Genomic DNA, 20,435 nt, shown 5'->3' with positions numbered 1-20,435 from the left:
ATTCATAACAAGGGAACTGTTTGCAATTAAGGATACAATAAAGATGAAGAACATATTGAAAGAGATTAATGCATTTACGAGTTGTAGTATTTCAAATGCTTATGTGACTGATGATAAAGCCAATGATATTGCAACGCTTCTTTCCACTGACTCAGATACTTTGCCTAAAATAAACATAACGAACCTGAATTTGAGTGGCAAACAATTAATGATAATATTGAAGAGTTTGCAGTATGCCACTTCATTGACACATTTTGTAATAAACTCCATCAATGTTGTTAACTATTGTCAAGATGCTCTCTCTTCTATAATTGCCGAAAATGAAACTTTATCTCACCTTGAGATCTCCAATTGTAACCTAAAAGAAGCAACTATTATAAAGATAGCTGAAGCAATGTTCATAGTTTCAAAATCGATAAGATATTTAATTTTGAGTTACAATAGAATTTCTGATGCAGCAGCAGCCAAATTGGCTACTACATTGAGAAAGATGAATTCTCTAATACACCTTGATTTAGCAAATACTAACCTGCAAACTGAAGGTATTATTAGTATTGCACAAAGCTTAAGACAAACTACTTCATTAGAGACCTTTTGTATTAGCAACTGCAATATTCCAAACCAAGCTGTTGTGTATATTGTTAGAAATATACTAATGCACTCATTGAGTTGTTTAGAAATGTCAAACTGTAAATTAGAAGAAACCTCAATCTATGATATTACAACAGGATTAATTTATACTTCATCACTAAATACAATAGACTTAAGCATGAATAAAATCACTGATATGACAACTGCTAACCTTGCTAGAATAATTAATAAGAATCAAAACATTAAATGTCTGAAACTGTCCATGAGCGGTTTGAATGAAAGAAGTGTTATTGAAGTATTATCTTCATGTAAAGTATTAAAACAATTAGTTCAAGTTGATTTAAACTTTGCTCACTTAAGCGCACCAGTATCTGAAAATGGTCCTCATATGTACTTTTCCATTGACGATATTATTCAGCAAATTGTCATTATAGAAGAGGAAGATCCATATAATAGTATAATGGAAGAGATTAATAAACAGTTGACACACTTTACACTAAGCAACTGTAGCCATAAGGAGATGTTTAGTGCTCTTGCAGCTTTGTCATCATTAGAGCATCTAGATGTAAACTCAAGCACCATTCCTTTTGCAGCTATTTCAAGTACAATAGAAAATAATACAAGTTTGAAGCACATAAACATTTCTAATTGTTCCTTATGTGAGCACATGTTTCATATAATAGCTAAAGCTATGTCAACACTCACTCAGTTGGGGTATCTTAATATAAGTGGCATCAGAGTAACTAAAAAAGCAGCAGGTTTTGTAGCAGCTACCATCGCTAAAAACCTTGCAATATACCATTTTGATGTGTCCAAATGTCAGCTACAGCCAAATGGACTGATGAAAATTGTGAAGAGCTTAATGCATTTAAAGAACTTATCTTACCTTGATATCAGTTATAGTTACTTCACTGCAGAAGCTGCCAATGAGCTGGCTTACACATTCACCCAAGGTGTTGAACTTGAACACTTATGTTTGAGTAACTGCAACTTGTATGAACAATCTTTTCTTGCCATTGTAAAGTCTCTTGCAAGTATGACTGCTTTAAGGCATCTAAATTTAAGCAACAACATTATCAACTCTCAAACTGCTTTTGCACTAAGTGACTGCATTGCAAATAATTCTAACATAGAATACCTAGATTTGAGTAACTGCAGTTTATCTGAAAATGAACTTAGGAAAGTTACTGCCAGTCTGAAGCTACTGAGTTCCTTAAAACATTTGAATTTCAGTTCATCTGTATTAAATGTTCATGTTGTAGATGATCTTGCATTTGCAATTGGCAACAATACTGGATTGGAATACATCAATTTTTCCAATTGCCAAGTGCAGAAAAATGGCATCTTTAAAATTTTACAAAAAATGCTGCAAACACATACCCTGAAATATATCAATTTCCAGTCAAATATTATTGATACTGGCCAAGTGGATAAAAAGAAGTCTAAAAATGTGATTACAATACTAGTTCGGATAATTGTTAACAATAAATCACTGGAATATGTTAATTTTTCCAGCTGTGGACTGTCTGCACTAGATGTAACGTCTATCATGAAAGCTCAAAGTGTGTTGTCAAATTTGGTTTACATCAATATTTCTAACAATGATGTAGATACTGAAGCTGCAGATGAGATATCATCTGTAATAAAAAGCAATAAATCATTGGAAGTTGTAGACTTTAGTAGATGTGATATGGGAGTAGGCAGCATGAGTACAGTTTCTAATGCTCTTTCGCAATGCATGCATCTTAGAATAGTCAATCTTAGTAATAATGTTATCACTAGAGAGGCTACCAAGGTATTGGCATTAAGTTTGTGCAATATTGCTACATTGGAACACCTTGATCTCTCATGTTGCTCTTTGGAATGTTCTCAATTTTTTGCAACTCTAAGTACAAGTTCATCATTGCATTTTAAGTTGAAACATATTAATCTCAGTTTAAATGAGATAGTATGTGGAGCATCATCATATTTAGCCAGTTTACTGGATGATAGCGGTATGACTGAATATCTTGATTTGTCTAACTGCTGCTTACCGACAAATGATGAAGAAGATGGCTTATATTACATACTTTATGTGCTTAAAAATAGCAATTACTTGAAGCATCTAAATTTGCAATCAAATAAATTTACAAAAACGTCAGCATGTACTCTTTACAATGTACTATGCATTAACCAAGAGCTTGAATATCTCAATTTGGATCAATGTGAAGTACCCGAATTCTTCCTGGGTGATATCCTCAAGCAGTGCAGAGCATTAAAATTATTAGATATCAGTAACAGTATTGTGACTGATGAGGCTGCTTGTGTGCTTTCTTCTGTGATTAGTAGCAGAGTACTGGAATATTTGAATATGAAAGATTGTATTCTACAAAAAGATGGCACTGAAATACTTGTTAATGCAATGGCATTAAATACAAACATGCAGTACAAAGTTATGGAGGAAGAGACTAAACATGCCATAGTAGGTGTGGTGATTAGTAATTTAACCATTTCTATGTATAGATTTGATGTCACTAAGTATGATCCATTTGCAGTAAATCTAAATTTTGGAATTATCAAACCAATATGCTATTACAAGCTAACGCCACATTGCATTTCAGAGAAGATGTGCAGTCTTATTGTGTCCGCCTTTTCCACTGAAGATGTAGAATATTTAAATATTTCTCATTGTGAATTGAGTGATTATAATTTCCATTTAATAATGCAAGCTATACAGCATATTTCTTCACTAAAGTATTTTGTTCATAAGTCAAGTACAATTCAAGATGACGGTCTAAATAATATTGTTACTGTTATGTACAACTGCAATAGCAATGTGTTACATGTTGATCTTTCTGACTGTAGTATTTCTGGATCACATATTTCGTGTGTTGCTAAAGGTTTAGTGACAGTACAAAATTTAAGATATTTGAACATTTCTAGCAATGAAATGACTAAAGAAGCTGTCAATGATGTAGCATCTGTTATCACCTGCTGCAAAACATTAGAACATTTTCATGCAAATACCTGTGGCATAGATGATGTTGGAATTGAAATCATTTGTGAAGCACTATCAACAATTACTTCACTACTTTCTTTTGACATCAGTTACAATCAGATTGGAAACAACTGTGCAGGGCAAATTGCTAGTGTGTTGTACAGCAATGCTAAACTTGAGTATCTTGATTTCACCAATTGTTTCACAGAAAATTTGTTCACAGTGGGTCCTATCAAATTGAAATCAATAAAGAGTTTGTCCTTAGAAAACAATCTAATAGATAATAATTCAGCAGAAATAATTAAAACTGCTCTTATTAACAATATTATGATTGAAAATCTTATTCTATCACACTGCAACATGACAGAAGAAGGATTACTTTTAATATTATCCACTCTAGAGAATGTTCATAGTTTGAAATATATCAACTTGGGATCAAACGATTTCACTAAATTGATTGCAGAACAAATGTTTTCAGTTCTCCATGCTAATGGTAATCTATGGAATATTGACTTATCTGACTGTAAACTATCACAAATAGATCTAGTTGCTTATGTTAATCTGGTGATACTAAGTGAAGGCAGTGTGATTCAGCATATTAACTTTAAACACAACAATTGTGATGTAGGTCATGATGATTCAGATTTACATGAGGATGAATGTGTAAATATGCTTCCTATTAATAAATCATTAGAGTATATCAACTTATCACAATGCAAACTTTCTAATTTGATGACACACAGGGTTTTGTTAACATTAAGCAATTGCAGATCACTGACCTATTTAAGCTTATGCTCTTGTAGTATTTCCAGTGTGTTATTACTTGGATTTATCATCACTAACAATCAAAATTTGGAATATTTAGATTTGTCGGATTGTAAACTACTGCAAGAAGATATTATAACAGTTTCTGAAAGCTTGAGAAAAACAAGTTCATTTCATTACCTTCTGCTCAGCTATAATGAGATTAATGACAGTGCAGCTCAGGAATTAGCATCAGCCATTAGTATCAATATGTCATTAAAACATCTGTCATTATCGGATTGTAAGCTACACGAAAAAGGAATGTTATTTATAGCTGAGGCTTTGCAATGGGTTTCATCATTACAATATCTTGATTTAAGCCATGGAGTAATTACAGATACTGTAGCCTCAGGCATTGCAAAAGCACTATCTTGTAACACTTCCCTTGAGTGCTTAAACATGCGTTACTGCACTTGGCCAAACAATAGCTTTGCAATAATTCACAGAAAGCTAGATATTGAAAAACTGACAAGCCTACGAGAGGTTGATTTTTCAAGTTCTTGTTAATCTTACATGTCACCATTACTTAATTGCTTCATTCATTTTGCACAAACATTTTTATATTCATTTTTATTACTTCATTTCAGTATTATGTGTAAGGTAGCTTTACTATAAAGTAGCTTTACAGTAGCTTTACTATAAATATTCAAACCCTGTTGTGTTATGATAGTTGGTGTATATTATTGATTAGTGTGGCAGGTGATTGTGATATTTATTTTCCATTGTATGCTAACTAGGCAGACAGAAGTGCTGAATGGAAAGTCAATTTTCAAGCTCACACATTGGTTTAGCAGCTAATGGTAATAGGGATGCGGCGATTATGCCGGCATAATTTCGGGCATAAAAGGTATGTGTAGGAATCAGGACTTATGCTAGCATTTTGAGGTGATATTAAAGCTTTAACAGTAGGAAAATCTACAGATTGCACAATTCAGTTAAAAAGATCGAGATACCCTAATAGAGCAGTCAGAAACTCTAATAGAACAGTCACTGAAAATTATTAACTCTAATAAAGCAGTCACATTGAAATGAAATACTCTAATACAGCAACTAGCTAAAGAAGTGAAAACTATTTGAAGCTTAAACATCAATGAAAGTGGTGAGATACAACAATGAACTGCCAATTATGTTGGCATAATTTGGGGAATAATGGGCAATTCTCAAAAACATAATAGGTGATTTTTTGAGCACTGCTCAAAACCATAATGCTCAATTTCTGGAGCATAATAGCCTCATGCCTAATGGGTAAGATTGATAGACTTTATAAAGTAAGTACTAATGATGGTCTTAGGCTATTCGCATGCTACCCTCAAGAGTCTTCAAACTTTAGTACCAGTAGTGGAAACAGTATTTACATAATTTCCCCATCACCTAAGATGTGGATGACCCCATATCTACCCACGTGTTCTATAGCAGGTCAATATAATCACTTTACCCCAGCATGATGCATCCTACAGACTTTCAGTACCTACAGTATGCTGTTAAGCCTAATGAATATATGTGACTGTGTCTGGGAAAACCGGTCTTATCGCCCATTTAAAAGTATCGAGAAACGTCGGTTTTAAATATTCTGTGTGTTGTAGCTGGCCAATGGTGGTAGCTACGCATACCAAATTTTCACACGTTTTACAACAATTTCTTACCTTCCTGATCATCCACTGAAGAAGTAGTCAACAGCTAAGTTTCCCGCCATTTTAGATAGTTTTTAAACCGAGGTTGTCTGTAGGGGTTTTACTCTTTTCACCACCTTTCATAACCCTTACGTAATATTAAGCTCAAAAGCATCCAGACTTCCTACTGTAGTTGTTGCTCTCTCTCTCTTCGACTTTAGGGCACGCATCTAGTATAGTTGCCGCGAGTAGTCGACTTTAGGGGATGCGTCCAGTAGTTGCCGCAAATAGTAGACTTTAGGGGAAGCGTCCAGTAGTTGCCACGAGTAGTAGACTTTAGGGGAAGCGTCCAGTAGTTGCCACGAGTAGTAGACTTTAGGGGAAGCGTCTAGTAGTGTTAGCGTTAGGGTTAGGGTTCAGCTTTGGTTTCTTCTTCACCTTTAGGGTTAGGTTCTTCTTACTATATACAGCTTATTTCGTTAGTCACATTTATAAGATACAAAAGAAGGTAATCAAGGGAGCTAGCAGCGGTAGCATAATCGGTAGAACACTGGACCATCACACTGGGATCCTAAGTTCGATCCCCCTTCAATATTGCACTTTTTTTTTTTCGCCCTTTTGGTTCACCGTTTTTTGTCTAAGTTCTGTAGGGTTATGAAATAGGGTGAAAAGAGTGATACCCTGTCTGTAGCAGGCGAGCTCCAGAAGGGTGGGAGGCGGGGGCCCTGCATGGAAGGCGAGCTCCAGAAGGGTGGGAGGCGGGGGCCCTGGAAGGCGAGCTCCAGAAGGGTGGGAGGCGGGGGCCCTGGAAGGCGAGCTCCAGAAGGGTGGGAGGCGGGGGCCCCGGAAGGCGAGCAAGATGGTGTTCAAAAATTGAAAAGAGACGTGCTGGGATGAATTAGGCCAAGTTATAGGCCATTCAGGGCTCAGAACTGGCTAAAATGAAAGGAAATTTACAGCACAGGTCATTGTCCAACACCACGGAGCTGTACAGCCACACACAGCCATCTCCTGGTTGGCCAGGGCTCCATCAAGACCCCAGACCACTCGTACGGCTCGCCACTGTGCTCTAGTAAAGCAGCCAGCAAAAGCAGACCACCTTACTCTGGTCGACTGTGGCAGTGAAACTTGATAGTGCATTCATAAAGCTTTGTGTTTGTGAGAAAAAATCAAACATCCTGTCTTGGGCGATAAGAACGGTTTTCGTAGATCCAGTCACATACAACTGTGTCACGTGAGATCACGTGATCACACTAATATTACAAAGCTGTGAACTCTCTCCTCTTGATGTTTTAAGTGGCTATCAGTGTCAGTGCTTCTTGTTGTGTTACATGGCTGAAAATGGTAAGCTGGCTGTTCTGGTGTACCTAGCTATAAATCTATTGTTGTATGTGACTGTCTCTGGGAAAACCGGTCTTATCGCCCATTTAAAAGTATCGAGAAATGCACAAATATTTGCACAAATAATAATTAATAATTAATTATTATTTGTGCAAATAAAATTATTTATAATAATATTATTTAAAATAATATATATATATATTTTTTAATATTTGTCACATATGCACAAATATTTTAAAAAAAAATTTATAATTAATTAAATGTAGCAGGAAATGAGATTGTTAACCCAACTTATGGTGATGATACTGAAGTACAAAGAAGAGCTCACAAAGCTCAGGAATTGGAGCCAATGGAGTATAGTGCTTTTTTATAAGTGTTGCAATTATTATAAAATGGTCCAGGAATTTAACTTGTTTAACAAAGTTAATGGAGGGATATTATTTGGTTGTGTAGCATCAAATTGCATCTAGCCAGCATTAGATAAGTACATAGCACACCTGCATCGCAATGCTTGATGTAGTATAGAACAGAAGGTATTAATTGGAAAACATTATGTTTGCATGCGCTGCAATGCACAGGAAAAAATATCACGTGTATGGATCATTCCAAATGTGTATCCAGGAGTAAAGAATATTATATAAACAAGTGGTGCGTGCTCCAGTAGTAACACCCTCACTTTAATTTTCTTTTGTTATGAAGTAACCTATTCCTCCGTTTCCACAACAAAATTCCCTTTACTTTCCAGCTGGTCACATTGATTGTATAGTCATGATCCATCAGTGACCACTACTGAATCACAATAATGGTACAGTAAATAAGTTGGAATCTATTCAGAGAACTATGACTAGATTGTGTAGTAATGATTATTCAAGCATCACTGATATGTTTTCCTCTCTTAATCTACCCTATTACAGACTAGAAGAACCAAAATCAAACTAACAACAATTTACAAATAATCAGTGGTCATCACAGAAGACCTTATCCCCAAACTTTCAATCTTGAGAAGTGACTACTACTATTACCAACCGTTGACACTGATTGATGATAAATTTTCTTTTTTCCCTTCTACTATAGAATTATGGAATCAGCTCCCTGTAAATGTGTTTAATTCCCCTACCACCATTGATTTTTGTAATAATTTAACTGACCTCTATCCCCTCTGCTGATTTTTGTAGCAATCTAAGGAACCTCTATGATTACACCTGTGCGTTACATTTCCTTAGATTTCTGCACATTGACAAAAATAATTAATATATATAAAAGAAACATTTAAACTCTTCTACAAATTCATCATTGTGGTTTAGTGGATTTGTCCTGTCTCATTTTTTGGTTTCCTTTTCAATGTTGGATCATGTTTAGGCAATCTGTTGTGGTTTTTCATTATTGGACAATAGTGTTGAGTGCAGCATCAACTGATGAATCTAAAATGCTCACTATATTTCATACAATTTTCTGTCAGGACTCAGTGGTACAACTGTGAAATATATCCATGTGTGCACATACATACCATTATTATATTATTTGATTTCTCTGGGTGTGTGGTAGAGCTCAAAATTTAAACCTAATTATGATGTGTGGACATGTATTGACTGTTCTATTAGGGAATCTGAGTTACTTTAACAATAATAATTGTTGACTTTTAAAGTTGATTAGTTCAGAAGCCCCTTGGAACCACCCTTCACTATTGTCTGTAAGTATGACAGATAATGAAACTCACAGTAATGCTATACATGTGTAGTTTATGTATAGTATATTCAGTAGGAAGAGTATACTAGGAAATATGATGTTACAATACTACAGCTAGTGCATGTGTATAATAATATATAAATGGCTACTGTAACTTGCAGTGCATGTGTTCATACCACTCACTACTAACATAAGTGCACATGATCAGTCCTCAATTTTATTCATCACTTCTATGAACGATTCACGGTACTGAATGTACCTTTCATCATCAGACTCTGGGTTATCTGGTCTATCTTGATCAAATCTGTTTAAATACAAAATAATTATAAGTGTGTTCATGTAAATAAATCAGTTATACACGGTATTGTTCATTTCACCAGTTTATGTTTTTAATATCATACCTGTTTCACTGCATTGTGAAAAAGGTGGGATATAAGATGGTATTTCTATTGGCTTATTGAATACAAATAAGCCTTAATATATACCTTGTATTATACTCGTGTTATACTTTAGTATAATACATACTATACTATTACATATATGGTTTCAGTTTATTTACCACATCACCTGAAATAGCTTATATCTAGTATAATGTCCACACTATACCATCACATATATGGTTTCAGTATGTTTAACACATTAACTGAAGCCTTACATGAGATTGTTAGTATAATACAGATTATATCAAGCTTTTTTGTATTCAATAAGCCACTGGAAATACCATCTTATATCCCTCTTTTTTCACAGTGCTGCCCATACAAAAGTCTCAATAGTAGCAGGGAAATTTATCCACTCTTGTTGTATTGGAAATGGTAAATTTCCAATACAACACTCGTGGTATTTATCCCAAATTTCACTGCTACCCATGCTATTACTAGTACATATTGTTCCTTCTTTTAACATTTTCATAGAAAATCACAGATCATACTTTTAGTTTAATGATGCATTGATTTAGAATTATGCACATATTTTCTAAGTAATTGGAAATGGTAGAAATGGAAACTGAAATGAAAGAAAATGATTAACCTTAATATTTTCTTGAAGAAAAATCTCACATCATGCCAATATAGGATTGAGTAAATATATTATGTCAGGTAGTTCTGTTTATAGATCAGATGAACTTCAAATCCTCATTATATATAGTTACAATATTCAAACACCCAAGAAATCTATGGTGAACTACAATGATAATGTAAGGTCATCTATATTATTCAAGTCAAGTGTGCTATACATCAGTTACACAGTATAATATAACATCTGGGACTATATCGAGGAGAAAACCTTATAGTGTTCTTAGCTTGGGGCATACTTTACGTACATGACCATGGTTGTCTGATGATAGATGAAGTATTGTAGGGATTTTGATAGTGAGTCACAAATGTGACCAAATTTTGGAAATTACCCATATGGGTGCATTTGACACCTAAAACATTTGTGACCCAGTCTGACAAAACCGGGCTTATCGCCCATTTAAAAGTATTGGGAAATGCCGGTGTCACAGTGATATGTGTTTCCCCACGTTTTGTGTTCCCCGCACACATATCACTAGGGATCCGTGTTTCCCCGCACACATATCACTAACTGGCTAGCAATCTACAAGTCACAGTGATATATGTTTCCCCGCGGGTATTATGTTCCCCAGGTAAAGCATTCCCCATACACATATCCCTAGGGATGCGTGTTTCCCTGACGTTCAGTTTCGAAGTGCATCATAGATAGTATATTCTATGGGTGCATGTACGTAAACTGTTTTTGCTTTGCTGCTTCTACTACTGCTACTAGCCACTGCTGCCCCTTTTCCTGCTGCTATACTACTTGTCTACTAGCTGCACCAGCTACTGTATGCAGGATCTGAGCTCCTTTTGCTGCTTTACTTGTTGCTGTTATTGCTATAGCTATAGTGCTCCTATACTTTCAGCTACCACTATAGCTATACTACTTGCCACTATACTACCAGCCACTATTCGCTGCTATACTATGCTTGGTGCTACTATAGCTAACATTTGCTAGTACAACTATACTATACTTCAACTACTTGTTGCTACTCGTACTGAAAATTAATATGTATGAGAATGGATTGGAAGTAGAGAACTAACACACATACAATAATAAAAATTAATTAGCTACTATACTGTCTAATGTTTTCTGCAAATAGTTTGTTGTAATTTTATAAACAGTATATAGAATTTGGCTTCGGCCATTTCCAAATAGCATGTGTGTCCATTTGTCACATTTCACCTGTGAAGAGAAAACAAGAACAACGTAGCTAAATCCTACACTCACATTATGCTGGAATACTCAATCATAATAGTATGGATGGCTTAAACTTTCATCTCGTGCATTCTCTACACATAATATTTTCTTGTCCATGCAGATATCTTGCAATGGATTCATACCTGTACAGTAAAGCAGCTTTGGAAGTACATAACTGACTGGAAAATCTGTAGTGTAAACCTTGCATGTCCAGTGAAAATCTCTCAAGTATATAGCTAAAAACTACTTGAATATGAATTTAGCATGCATGCATGCACACAAGTATTAGGTCTTGGTGAATTTGGTCTTGGCACCAAATTCACCTGAATTGTTGTTATTAAAATTTTACCATTAACCTACCATCACAGCCATTTCTTGGCCGCTACCTTGGATTTCACATCTTTTTTCACCATAGCCTTTCTCAGGGCCGCACTCTTTTTTTACAGCTTGGCTGTTTTGGATTAGATTTCACTTCTTTTTGTATTTGTATAGGCCGGCTTTAGGGCTTTTTAACCTATCATTTTTTCTTTACCACAGGAAGAAGAAAAGATGAAGCAGGGTGATTTCTTTGTAGCTGAACTCTCTACAAGGTGATCCTTCTAGCTGATCTCTCTACTGGATGGCTTGTTTGTAGCTGAACTCTCTACAGGGTGATTTGTTTGTAGCTGAGCTCTCTATACGGTAACTTCTTCTAGCTGATCTTTCTAAAGGATGATTTATTTGTAGCTGAATTCTATACAGGGCGATTTGTTTGCAGCTGAACTCTCTACATGGTAATTTCTTTGTAGCTGAAGCTGCTGAACTCTCTACAATGTAACTTCTTCTAGCTAAACTCTGTACAGGGTGACTTGTTCCTAGCTGAACTCTCTTACATGGTGGTTTCTTTGTAGCTGAACTCTCTACAAAGTGACTTCTTCTAGCTGATCTCTCTACAGGATGACTTGTTTCTAACTGAACTCTCTACAGGGTGATCTGTTCATAGCGGAACTTTCTAGTGGATGATTTGTTTGCAGCTGAACTCTCTGCATGATTGTTTCTTTGTATCTGAACTCTCTACAAGGTAACTTCTTCTAGCTGATCTCTCTACAAGGCAATTTGTTTGTAGCTGAATTCTCTATAGGGTGATTTGTTTGAGCTGAACTTTCTACATGATGTAGCTGAACTCTCTATTAGGTACCTTCACCTTCTTCTAGCTGATCTGACTACAGGGTGACTTGTTTGCAGCTGAATTCCCTACAGAATAACTTGCAATGTAATATAATTGAGTAAATCATAAATGCAGCTGAATGCTTTATTAGGGTGACTTTTCTATTAGAGTATCTCTTTCTTGCATTAATACACGTAGTTGCCTTTCGAATCAAAACTCAGTGGTTTGTAATCCTATTCTTCTGTACTACTGCAAGGACTTTCTATGACGATTATTCCAGCTACATACTGATTTTCAGCTCGTTGCTCTAAGCGGTTTGCTTGGTAGACACGAAAACTAATAGTGTTTTATTCATAAAAATCGCGATTGCGTAATTTTGACACAGGTTGGGTTTTGTGTCATATCATAATATTATGGTCTTTATCCCGATTCTTTTCAAACCGCAAAAAGGCACTCCTACGATGGGTGTTTCATCTACATATCAATTTTCAACTGATTCCTCCAAGGGATTTATCCTGTAGGCGTGACAGACCTTCGACCTTATTTTACGCAAATAATCGGTCATACCTCCGTGAATGTTCATCGGATTCCTACCAATGTTGGTACGGAGATCCGTCTTAATGAGCCCTTTAAGTGTGCCGAATGTCAGCCCGATCAGATCACGCATTCGTGTTTTATGGCGGATTTTGCGAAGTGTGCGAAATGAAGATGAAGAAGAAAAAAAAACCGAAGAAATTAAAAATAAATTTTGTTCACTGGTATCTCGGAAATGGCTGGAGCGATTTTCTTCAAAGTTGGTGTGTAGACTCCCCTAACTGACCGGGATTTCTCTAGCAATTTGGTTCCAATCAGATTAGGGATCACAGAGCTACATAGGTGCGAAAATTGCGTTTTCTTTCTTCCTGTTAATGGTAGCATTGTCGTCCTCACACGTCGTCCACCTCAGCCCTCTGCTCCCACAGGTTCACCTCAATCTCCTGACCCTAGAACAACAAATATCGGTAATAATGGTAATCAGTATATAAACCTTACGCTAAATAACCAATCAAGCCTACAAATAAATGCACAAAGTGAAAACTTAAAGATTTGATCTGTCTAAATTGTCAGAGCATCGTTAATAAAAAAGAAGCTTTTTGGGAACTACTGGAACGTCATTCACCTGATATTGTTGTAGCATGCGAAACTTGGTTGGATCAATCAGTAACAGATAATGAGATCATCCCATCAGGCTTATTCGCCGGCTACAAACTTTACCTTCGTGATCTTGACGATGGCTATGGTGGTGTACTTATTTCAGTAAAGGACAAAATTGACAGCCAAATTATTGAATGTAGCATATCGTGTGAATTGTGTGCAGTTAAATTACATCTAATCTAAAACAGCCAAGCTGTAAAAAAAGAGTGTGGCCCTGAGAAAGGCTATGGTGAAATAAGATGTGAAATCCAAGGTGGCGGCCAAGAAATGGCTGTGATGGTAGGTTAATGGTAAAAATTTTAATAACAACAATTCAGGTGAATTTGGTGCCGCTTGGTCTTGGCACAAAATTCACCTGAATTGTCGTTATTAAAATTTTTACCATTAAACTACCATCACAGCCATTTTTTGGCCGCCACCTTGGATTTCACATCTTTTTTCACCATAGCCTTTCTCAGGGCAGCACTCTTTCTTTTAAAGCTTGGCTGTTTTGGATTAGATTTCACTTCTTTTTGCATTTGTATACCCCAAAGCCGGCCTATGGCCGGCTTTAGGGCTTTTTAACCTGTCATTTTTTCTTTACTACAGGAAGAAGAAAAGATGAAGCAGGGTTGATTTCTTTGTAGCTGACCTCTCTGAAAGGTGATCCTTCTAGCTGATCTCTCTACCGGATGACTTGTTTGTAGCTGAACTCTCTACAACGTAACTTCTTCTTGCTGATCTTTCTACAGGGTGATTTGTTTGTAGCTTAATTCTCTACAGGGCGATTTGTTTGCAGCTAAAGTGCTGAACTCTCTACAATGTAACTTCTTCTAGCTGAACTCTCTATAGGTGGCTTGTTTTTAGCTGATCTCTCTACAGGGTGACTTGTTTCTAGCTGAACTCTCTACAGGGTGAATTGTTTCTAGCTGAACTCTCTACAAGGTAACTTTTTCTAGCTGATCTTTCTACAGGGTGATTTGTTTGTCTCTATAGGGCAATTTGTTTGCAACTGAACTCTCTACATGGAAGTTTCTTTGTAGCTGAACTCTCTACAATGTAACTTCTTCTAGCTGAACTCTCTACAGGGTGACTTGTATCTAGCTGAACTCTCTACAGGGTGATTTGTTTGTAGCTCTGCTGAACTCTCTACAAGGCAACTTCTTCTAGCTGATCTTTCTACAGGGTGATTTGTTTGCAGCTGAATTCTCTACAGGGTAATTTGTTTGCAGCTGAACTCTCTACATGGTAGTTTCTTTGTAGCTGAACTCTCTACAATGTAACTTCTTCTAGCTGAACTCTCTACAGGGTGACTTGTTTGTAGCTGAACCCTCTACAGGGTGATTTGTTTGTAGCTGAACTCTCTACAAGGTAACTTCTTCTAGCTGATCTTTCTACAGGGTGATTTGTTTGTAGCTGAATTCTCTACAGGGCGATTTGTTTGCAGCTGAACTCTGTACATGGTAGTTTCTTTGTAGCTGAACTCTCTTCAATGTAACTTCTTCTAGCTGAACTCTCTACAGGGTGACTTGTTTTTAGCTGATCTCTCTACAGGGTGACTTGTTTCTAGCTGAACTCTCTACAGGGTGATTTGTTTGTAACTAAACTCTCTACAAGGTAACTTCTTCTAGCTGATCTTTCTATAAGGTGATTTGTCTGTAGCTGAATTCTCTACAGGGCAATTTGTTTGCTGCTGAACTCTCTACATGGCAGTGGCGTAGCCAAGGGGGGGGGGGGGGGGGGGGGCAAGGGGAGGCATTTGCCCCCCCGTCACTAAGTGATGTTTTTTTAAAACTTCCGTCACAAGCTTTCCAGTAACTGACACGCATCCCAAATTACTGTTTGTGCGCTACTACGTGAGTGCACACAACATTCAACTCGTTTGTGAATGGTGATAATAATACGATGATTTCTAGCGCGTTACAAGCAATTAATAAAACGATGTGCTAAAAAATAAGATATGCCCCAATCCCAAGGGGTTCCCTCGTGTAGACTATGCTTTCAGGCGAACGAAAATATTAGACACAATTCTATATTTAGACTACACTACTCACGTGATAGTGCATTTTTTAAATTTAAACACAGATTGTATTGTATTGTATTGTATTAGTGCTTTACAGTGACCAGCACTGAGATCAAGGATGACCCGCTCAAAGTGACTGGGCAAGAGTCGCAACTCAGAAGTGACAAGTGATATGCAATGATGCTACAAACCTACGAGGTGATAAAGTGTTAAATGGACCAACTTTATTTTCCCGAGTTAATCACACTGGATAGGGTTTCCACTCAAAATTGGAAGGTGCTTCATTTTCTTGTTTCTGGAGATTTTCACACAGATTTACCTTTAAGATAAAGCAAAAAAGTGCTAATTTGTTATTGGAATGTTTGCAGCAGTCGCTATCAGTATAATTTTAACATAATTAAATAACCAAAAAGTGGTCACATGAACAAATATCCCTTCATATAGGATTCCACTGCAAAATAAGATGATACCTCAGCCTTTTTCATTATTTCTGATGATTTTCATGCAGGCTGACCTTAAGATAAAACAAACAAGTGCTAATATATTTGTAAATTGTCTATTACTTTCAATATCAGTGCAGTCTTAACTGTAAATACCCAACAAACAGTCACGTGGCCAACAATCCCATCACACCTATACAGGATGCTAGAGCACTACAAGATGTAGAAGTCTTCATTATACGGCAAGAAAATATACTAATTGTGACTTCGGTCACCCTAAAATACGATGATTTTCTAATAAGCTGCCCAATTCAACTATTATGATATTTTTGGTCACGTGACCACATTTTGTAATTTTTTGTGTGCTAAAATTATGCTGATACCCAATGCCACAAGCAATCCAATAATAAATTAGCACTTGTTTGCTTTATCTTAAAGGTCAGTCTGTGTAAAAATCACCAGAAAAAACAAAAGGAAGCACCTTCATATTCTAAGTTGGAAACCCTACACTGGATCTTCGTACAGTGTATGGCATGCCAGTTTAATTTTTTTCACTTTGTCAGTCAGTCAGATGATCCGTCACAAGCTTACAAATTCTGCTAACAGGAAAGGTATAGAGTTGGGATTTTGTGCCAATACATGGCGTTTGAATTTCGCCCGCTGAAGTGAGTGAGTTCGTCATACTATGCCAGTGTTTATGATTATGATTATGAATAAATACGGGTAAAGGCACAACCTGCATACCCGATCAATGCAGTAATTATACAAAAATAACTCTTGAATCAATTAAATAACTTATACAAAAATAAATCTTGAATCAATTAAATGACTATCTAATAATGATTTAAAAGTGTTAATCGAAGAACTATTTACAACATAATTAGGCAAACTATTCCAATTGTTGGTGATTCTATTGATAAAGTAATTAGATCTACACAATAGTCTTGAGCATTCCTTAAACAATTTGAATTGATGCCCCCTGGTAATAGATCTTGAGTACGTATATATATCAGTAAAATCGGTGGTGAAATAATTGTTAAGAATTTTGAAAAGAAATATTAGATCACCTCTCAATCGTCTATAATGAAAAGATGGCAAATCTAGTTGTGTCAACCTCTCTGAGTAAGATTTGTCTTGAAGTTGTGGGATGAGACGAGTAGCCCTTCATTGTATCTTCTCTACCTTTCTGTTGTCTAGAATGTAATGAGGCCCCCAAATAGGATTATTGTATTCCAAGATAGGTCGAACTAATGTATTGAACAAACAAGTTAGCATGGTAGAGTCAATGTATTCAAATGATTTCTTAATCAAATCAAGTACTCGGTTAGCTTTGGTAGTAACTTGAGTGGTGTGATGGTGGAATTTGAGCTGATCATCAAAAACAATACTGAGGTCGCTGTGCTTTGCATTGATATCAATAAATATTCCGTTGAGACAGTAAGGACCATAGTGGTGGGCTGGGCCAAAGTGAAGGTGTTTGCACTTGGAAATATTAAAATTCAAAAGCCACTGTTGTGACCATCTTTGAAGTAAGTCTAAGTCACTCTGTAACGCAGTATAGTCTTCTCTCTTTCTAATGACTCGAAAGATTTTTGTATCATCAGCAAACAATAGCACCGGACTTGATACAATTGATGGTATCTCATTTACAAACATCGTGAATAGTAGGGGACCCAGCACAGAACCCTGGGGGACACCACTAGTAACTGGAATGGTGGAAGATTTATGGCCATTAAGTACAACTTGTTGCACTCTGTTAGATAAAAAGCTTTCAATCCATTTTAGCACATTTCCATGAACACAAAACGATGTTAACTTTTGCAATAAACGTCGGTGTGGAACACTATCGAAGGCTTTTTGGAAATCTAAATAGATTACGTCAATAGAATAGCCCTCATCAAGATGATGAGTTAAATAATCCAGCATCAGAAGCAATTGAGTGGAACACAATCTTCCTGGTATGAAGCCAAATTGATAGGGAGACAGTAAGTTGTTTGTGGATAGGTGGTTCAGTATATGATCTTTGACAATGGATTCCATTAACTTGCTGAAAATAGAAGTGAGGCTGACTGGTCTATAATTGCAGGCCAGATTCCGTGCACCTTATTTGTGAATAGGTGTTACATTGGCACACTTCCAATCTGAAGGTAAAGCGCCATTATTTAGCGATTTATTAAACAGGATAGATAATGGTACAGAAATAAATTCACTTACAGATTTGATAATAGTTATAGGCCATCCGTCTGGTCCAGAGGATTTATTACTTTGTAGAGCTATTAGCTTGCTGAAAACAGTTGCAGGAGTGATTTCAATGGAGTCATCAAGGAGAGGGGAACTAGTTGAATCAATTGTTGGAATACTTGCGGTGTCCTCACAGGTAAATATACTAGTAAAGTATTCGTTAAAGTGAGTAGCCATTTCAGTATCGGAATGTATTGCAGAACCATCTGAGGAGACCAACTCGGTAACACCTGGGCGTACTTTTGTTCTTGAGTTAACATATTTCCAGAATGCTTTAGGCCTAGATCTGACACCTTGAGCCAGATTCTTTTTGTAGTCTTTCTAAGGTTACGAGTCAAGCTTCTAAGCTGATTATTTACTGATTTAAAGTTTGCAAGGTCTATGAGAGAACGAGTCGAGAGGTACTTTTTCCAAAGATGATTCTTTTTCCTTTTCAAACTAAACACTTCAGAGTTACTGTATAGGCTTTTCTTCTCCTTGGGCTTGTAAGTAGGAACGCAATTGTCAAGAGCATCCTGAAAGATCGACCTAAATTGCAACCAAGCATCGCTCATATCAAGGGGGTCCAATAAGGATACCCAGTCAACATCACCAAGAGTTTGCTTCATTAGATCAATATTTGCAGCTCTTGTATTATATTTCAAGTTGTCAGTCTTCTTCGGCTCCAAATAGCATGAAAGATCAAACTGTATACAAATGTGGTCGCTATTACCCAAGGGTGGAAGATGCAACAAGTTTGTAACCATATTCTCTTCGTTTGTGAATACTAGATCGAGTAGGCTTGGAGAATCACCCTGTCTAATTCTTGTGGGCTTGTTGACATGCTGAAACAAGAATAAATCCTCTACTGAGTCGAGAAAAGGTACTATATGAGAATTAGTAGTTGAACCTGAAAGGTCTGACCAAGTAACTTCTTTAAAGTTGAAGTCGCCACATACTAATAAGTGAGAATAGTTATCGAGTTTGGTAAATAAATTACAAAGAGATAAAACACTAGTACTGAGATCACCCGTAGGACTACAATACAGACAGCCAACTAACAGTGAATCAGATCAACAAAGTTGAATTCTAACCTATACTTGATCTTCAAGATCAGGTGAGTGAAAAAATACTTGATGAGCCTGCAGCTCCTCAGAGACAAATAATCCAACTCCGCATATGTGAGAGGTGACAGGGGTATATGTGTCTGGATCAAAGTTAACGTAAAGAGAATATCCAGGAAGTGCCAGTAGAGCTGAGCTAACAGTAGAATTTGGTGATTTAGGAAGCAATTCGGTAATAATAATTATGTCAGGGGGGTGGCTACCTGTAATTTGAGCTGAAAGAAGATCACGCTTATTTAAAAACTGATCAGCATTTGTATACAAAGTTCTTAACATTGTATTACTTATCATTACTGAAGAACCAGCAAGACTTCTATCAGGAACAATTAGTAGCCTACTGAGTGTTGGTGGTTTCAACAATTATATTTACACGGGGTTGTCTCTGTGAAATAATGCCATTACGAATTATCAAATTAGTTTCTACATTGGCCTTCCTTTGTTTTAACTCGTCAACAACCCTTTTGTGCTTAGCACGTTCAAGTCTTGTTCTATCAGGGACAAGGTATACTTTGTTGTACTGTTCGTGTCGCTTCAGAAAGTGAGAATGAGAGAGCATGAAAGTCTTGTCGTCAACATCTTCAACAGTCAATAGTAATGGTCTGTGTTTATTAGGGATCTTTGGTCCCAAACGAATAACCTTGGTTACATCCAGATCCAATTTGAAAACTGTGTCACTTAGGGCCTTAAATGATTGACTATCAACGTTTCGGTCAGTGGACTCCGGGAAATTGTATGCGACAATGTTATTTTTCCTTCGATCTCTATCTGCAATCTCATCTATAATGTCTAGAGCATTACTAGATGGACCAGCTCCTTGAGTGATGGATTGAGCTGGAGCACCAGTGTCCATGTTAACAGCAGACTCAACAAATTTGGAGGATATAGATTGTACCGAGTTGTGTTGTGTTTGTTGTGTGATAGTCAAATCAGCAATTTTCTCACTAAGGTCAGTCAGAGTCTTAGATAAACAATTCTGTTCCGTTGTTGTGCTGGTTTCAGAGCTGTCAGCCGGTGGGAAAAGTGCTTTACTAATTGAACCGAACATA

The 20,435-nt window shown here is 36.6% G+C and overlaps 1 protein-coding gene across 1 annotated transcript; it reads left to right on the top strand.

Annotated features, from left to right (window-relative positions):
• The first annotated feature begins 769 nt into the window (after positions 1-769).
• On the top strand, positions 770-15,776 carry LOC136247820 (protein NLRC5-like). The gene is made up of 2 exons (XM_066039643.1): positions 770-4,231; positions 15,693-15,776. Exons 1-2 carry the CDS (start codon positions 770-772, stop codon positions 15,774-15,776), a joined length of 3,546 nt encoding a protein of 1,181 aa, XP_065895715.1.
• The last annotated feature ends 4,659 nt before the right edge of the window (positions 15,777-20,435 follow it).

The sequence above is a fragment of the Dysidea avara genome, chromosome 2 (assembly GCF_963678975.1).
Source record: "Dysidea avara chromosome 2, odDysAvar1.4, whole genome shotgun sequence".
NCBI lineage: Eukaryota > Metazoa > Porifera > Demospongiae > Dictyoceratida > Dysideidae > Dysidea > Dysidea avara.
This window is presented reverse-complemented; position numbering and strand designations above follow the sequence as displayed.

Coding starts and splice junctions, on each gene's coding strand:
- LOC136247820 (XM_066039643.1), top strand. CDS start 770: ATGAATAAAATCACTGATATGACAACTGCTAACCTTGCTAGAATAATT. Junction 4,232..15,692: donor ATTTACATGAGGATGAATGT/GTAAATATGCTT, acceptor GTATTGTATTAG/TGCTTTACAGTGACCAGCAC.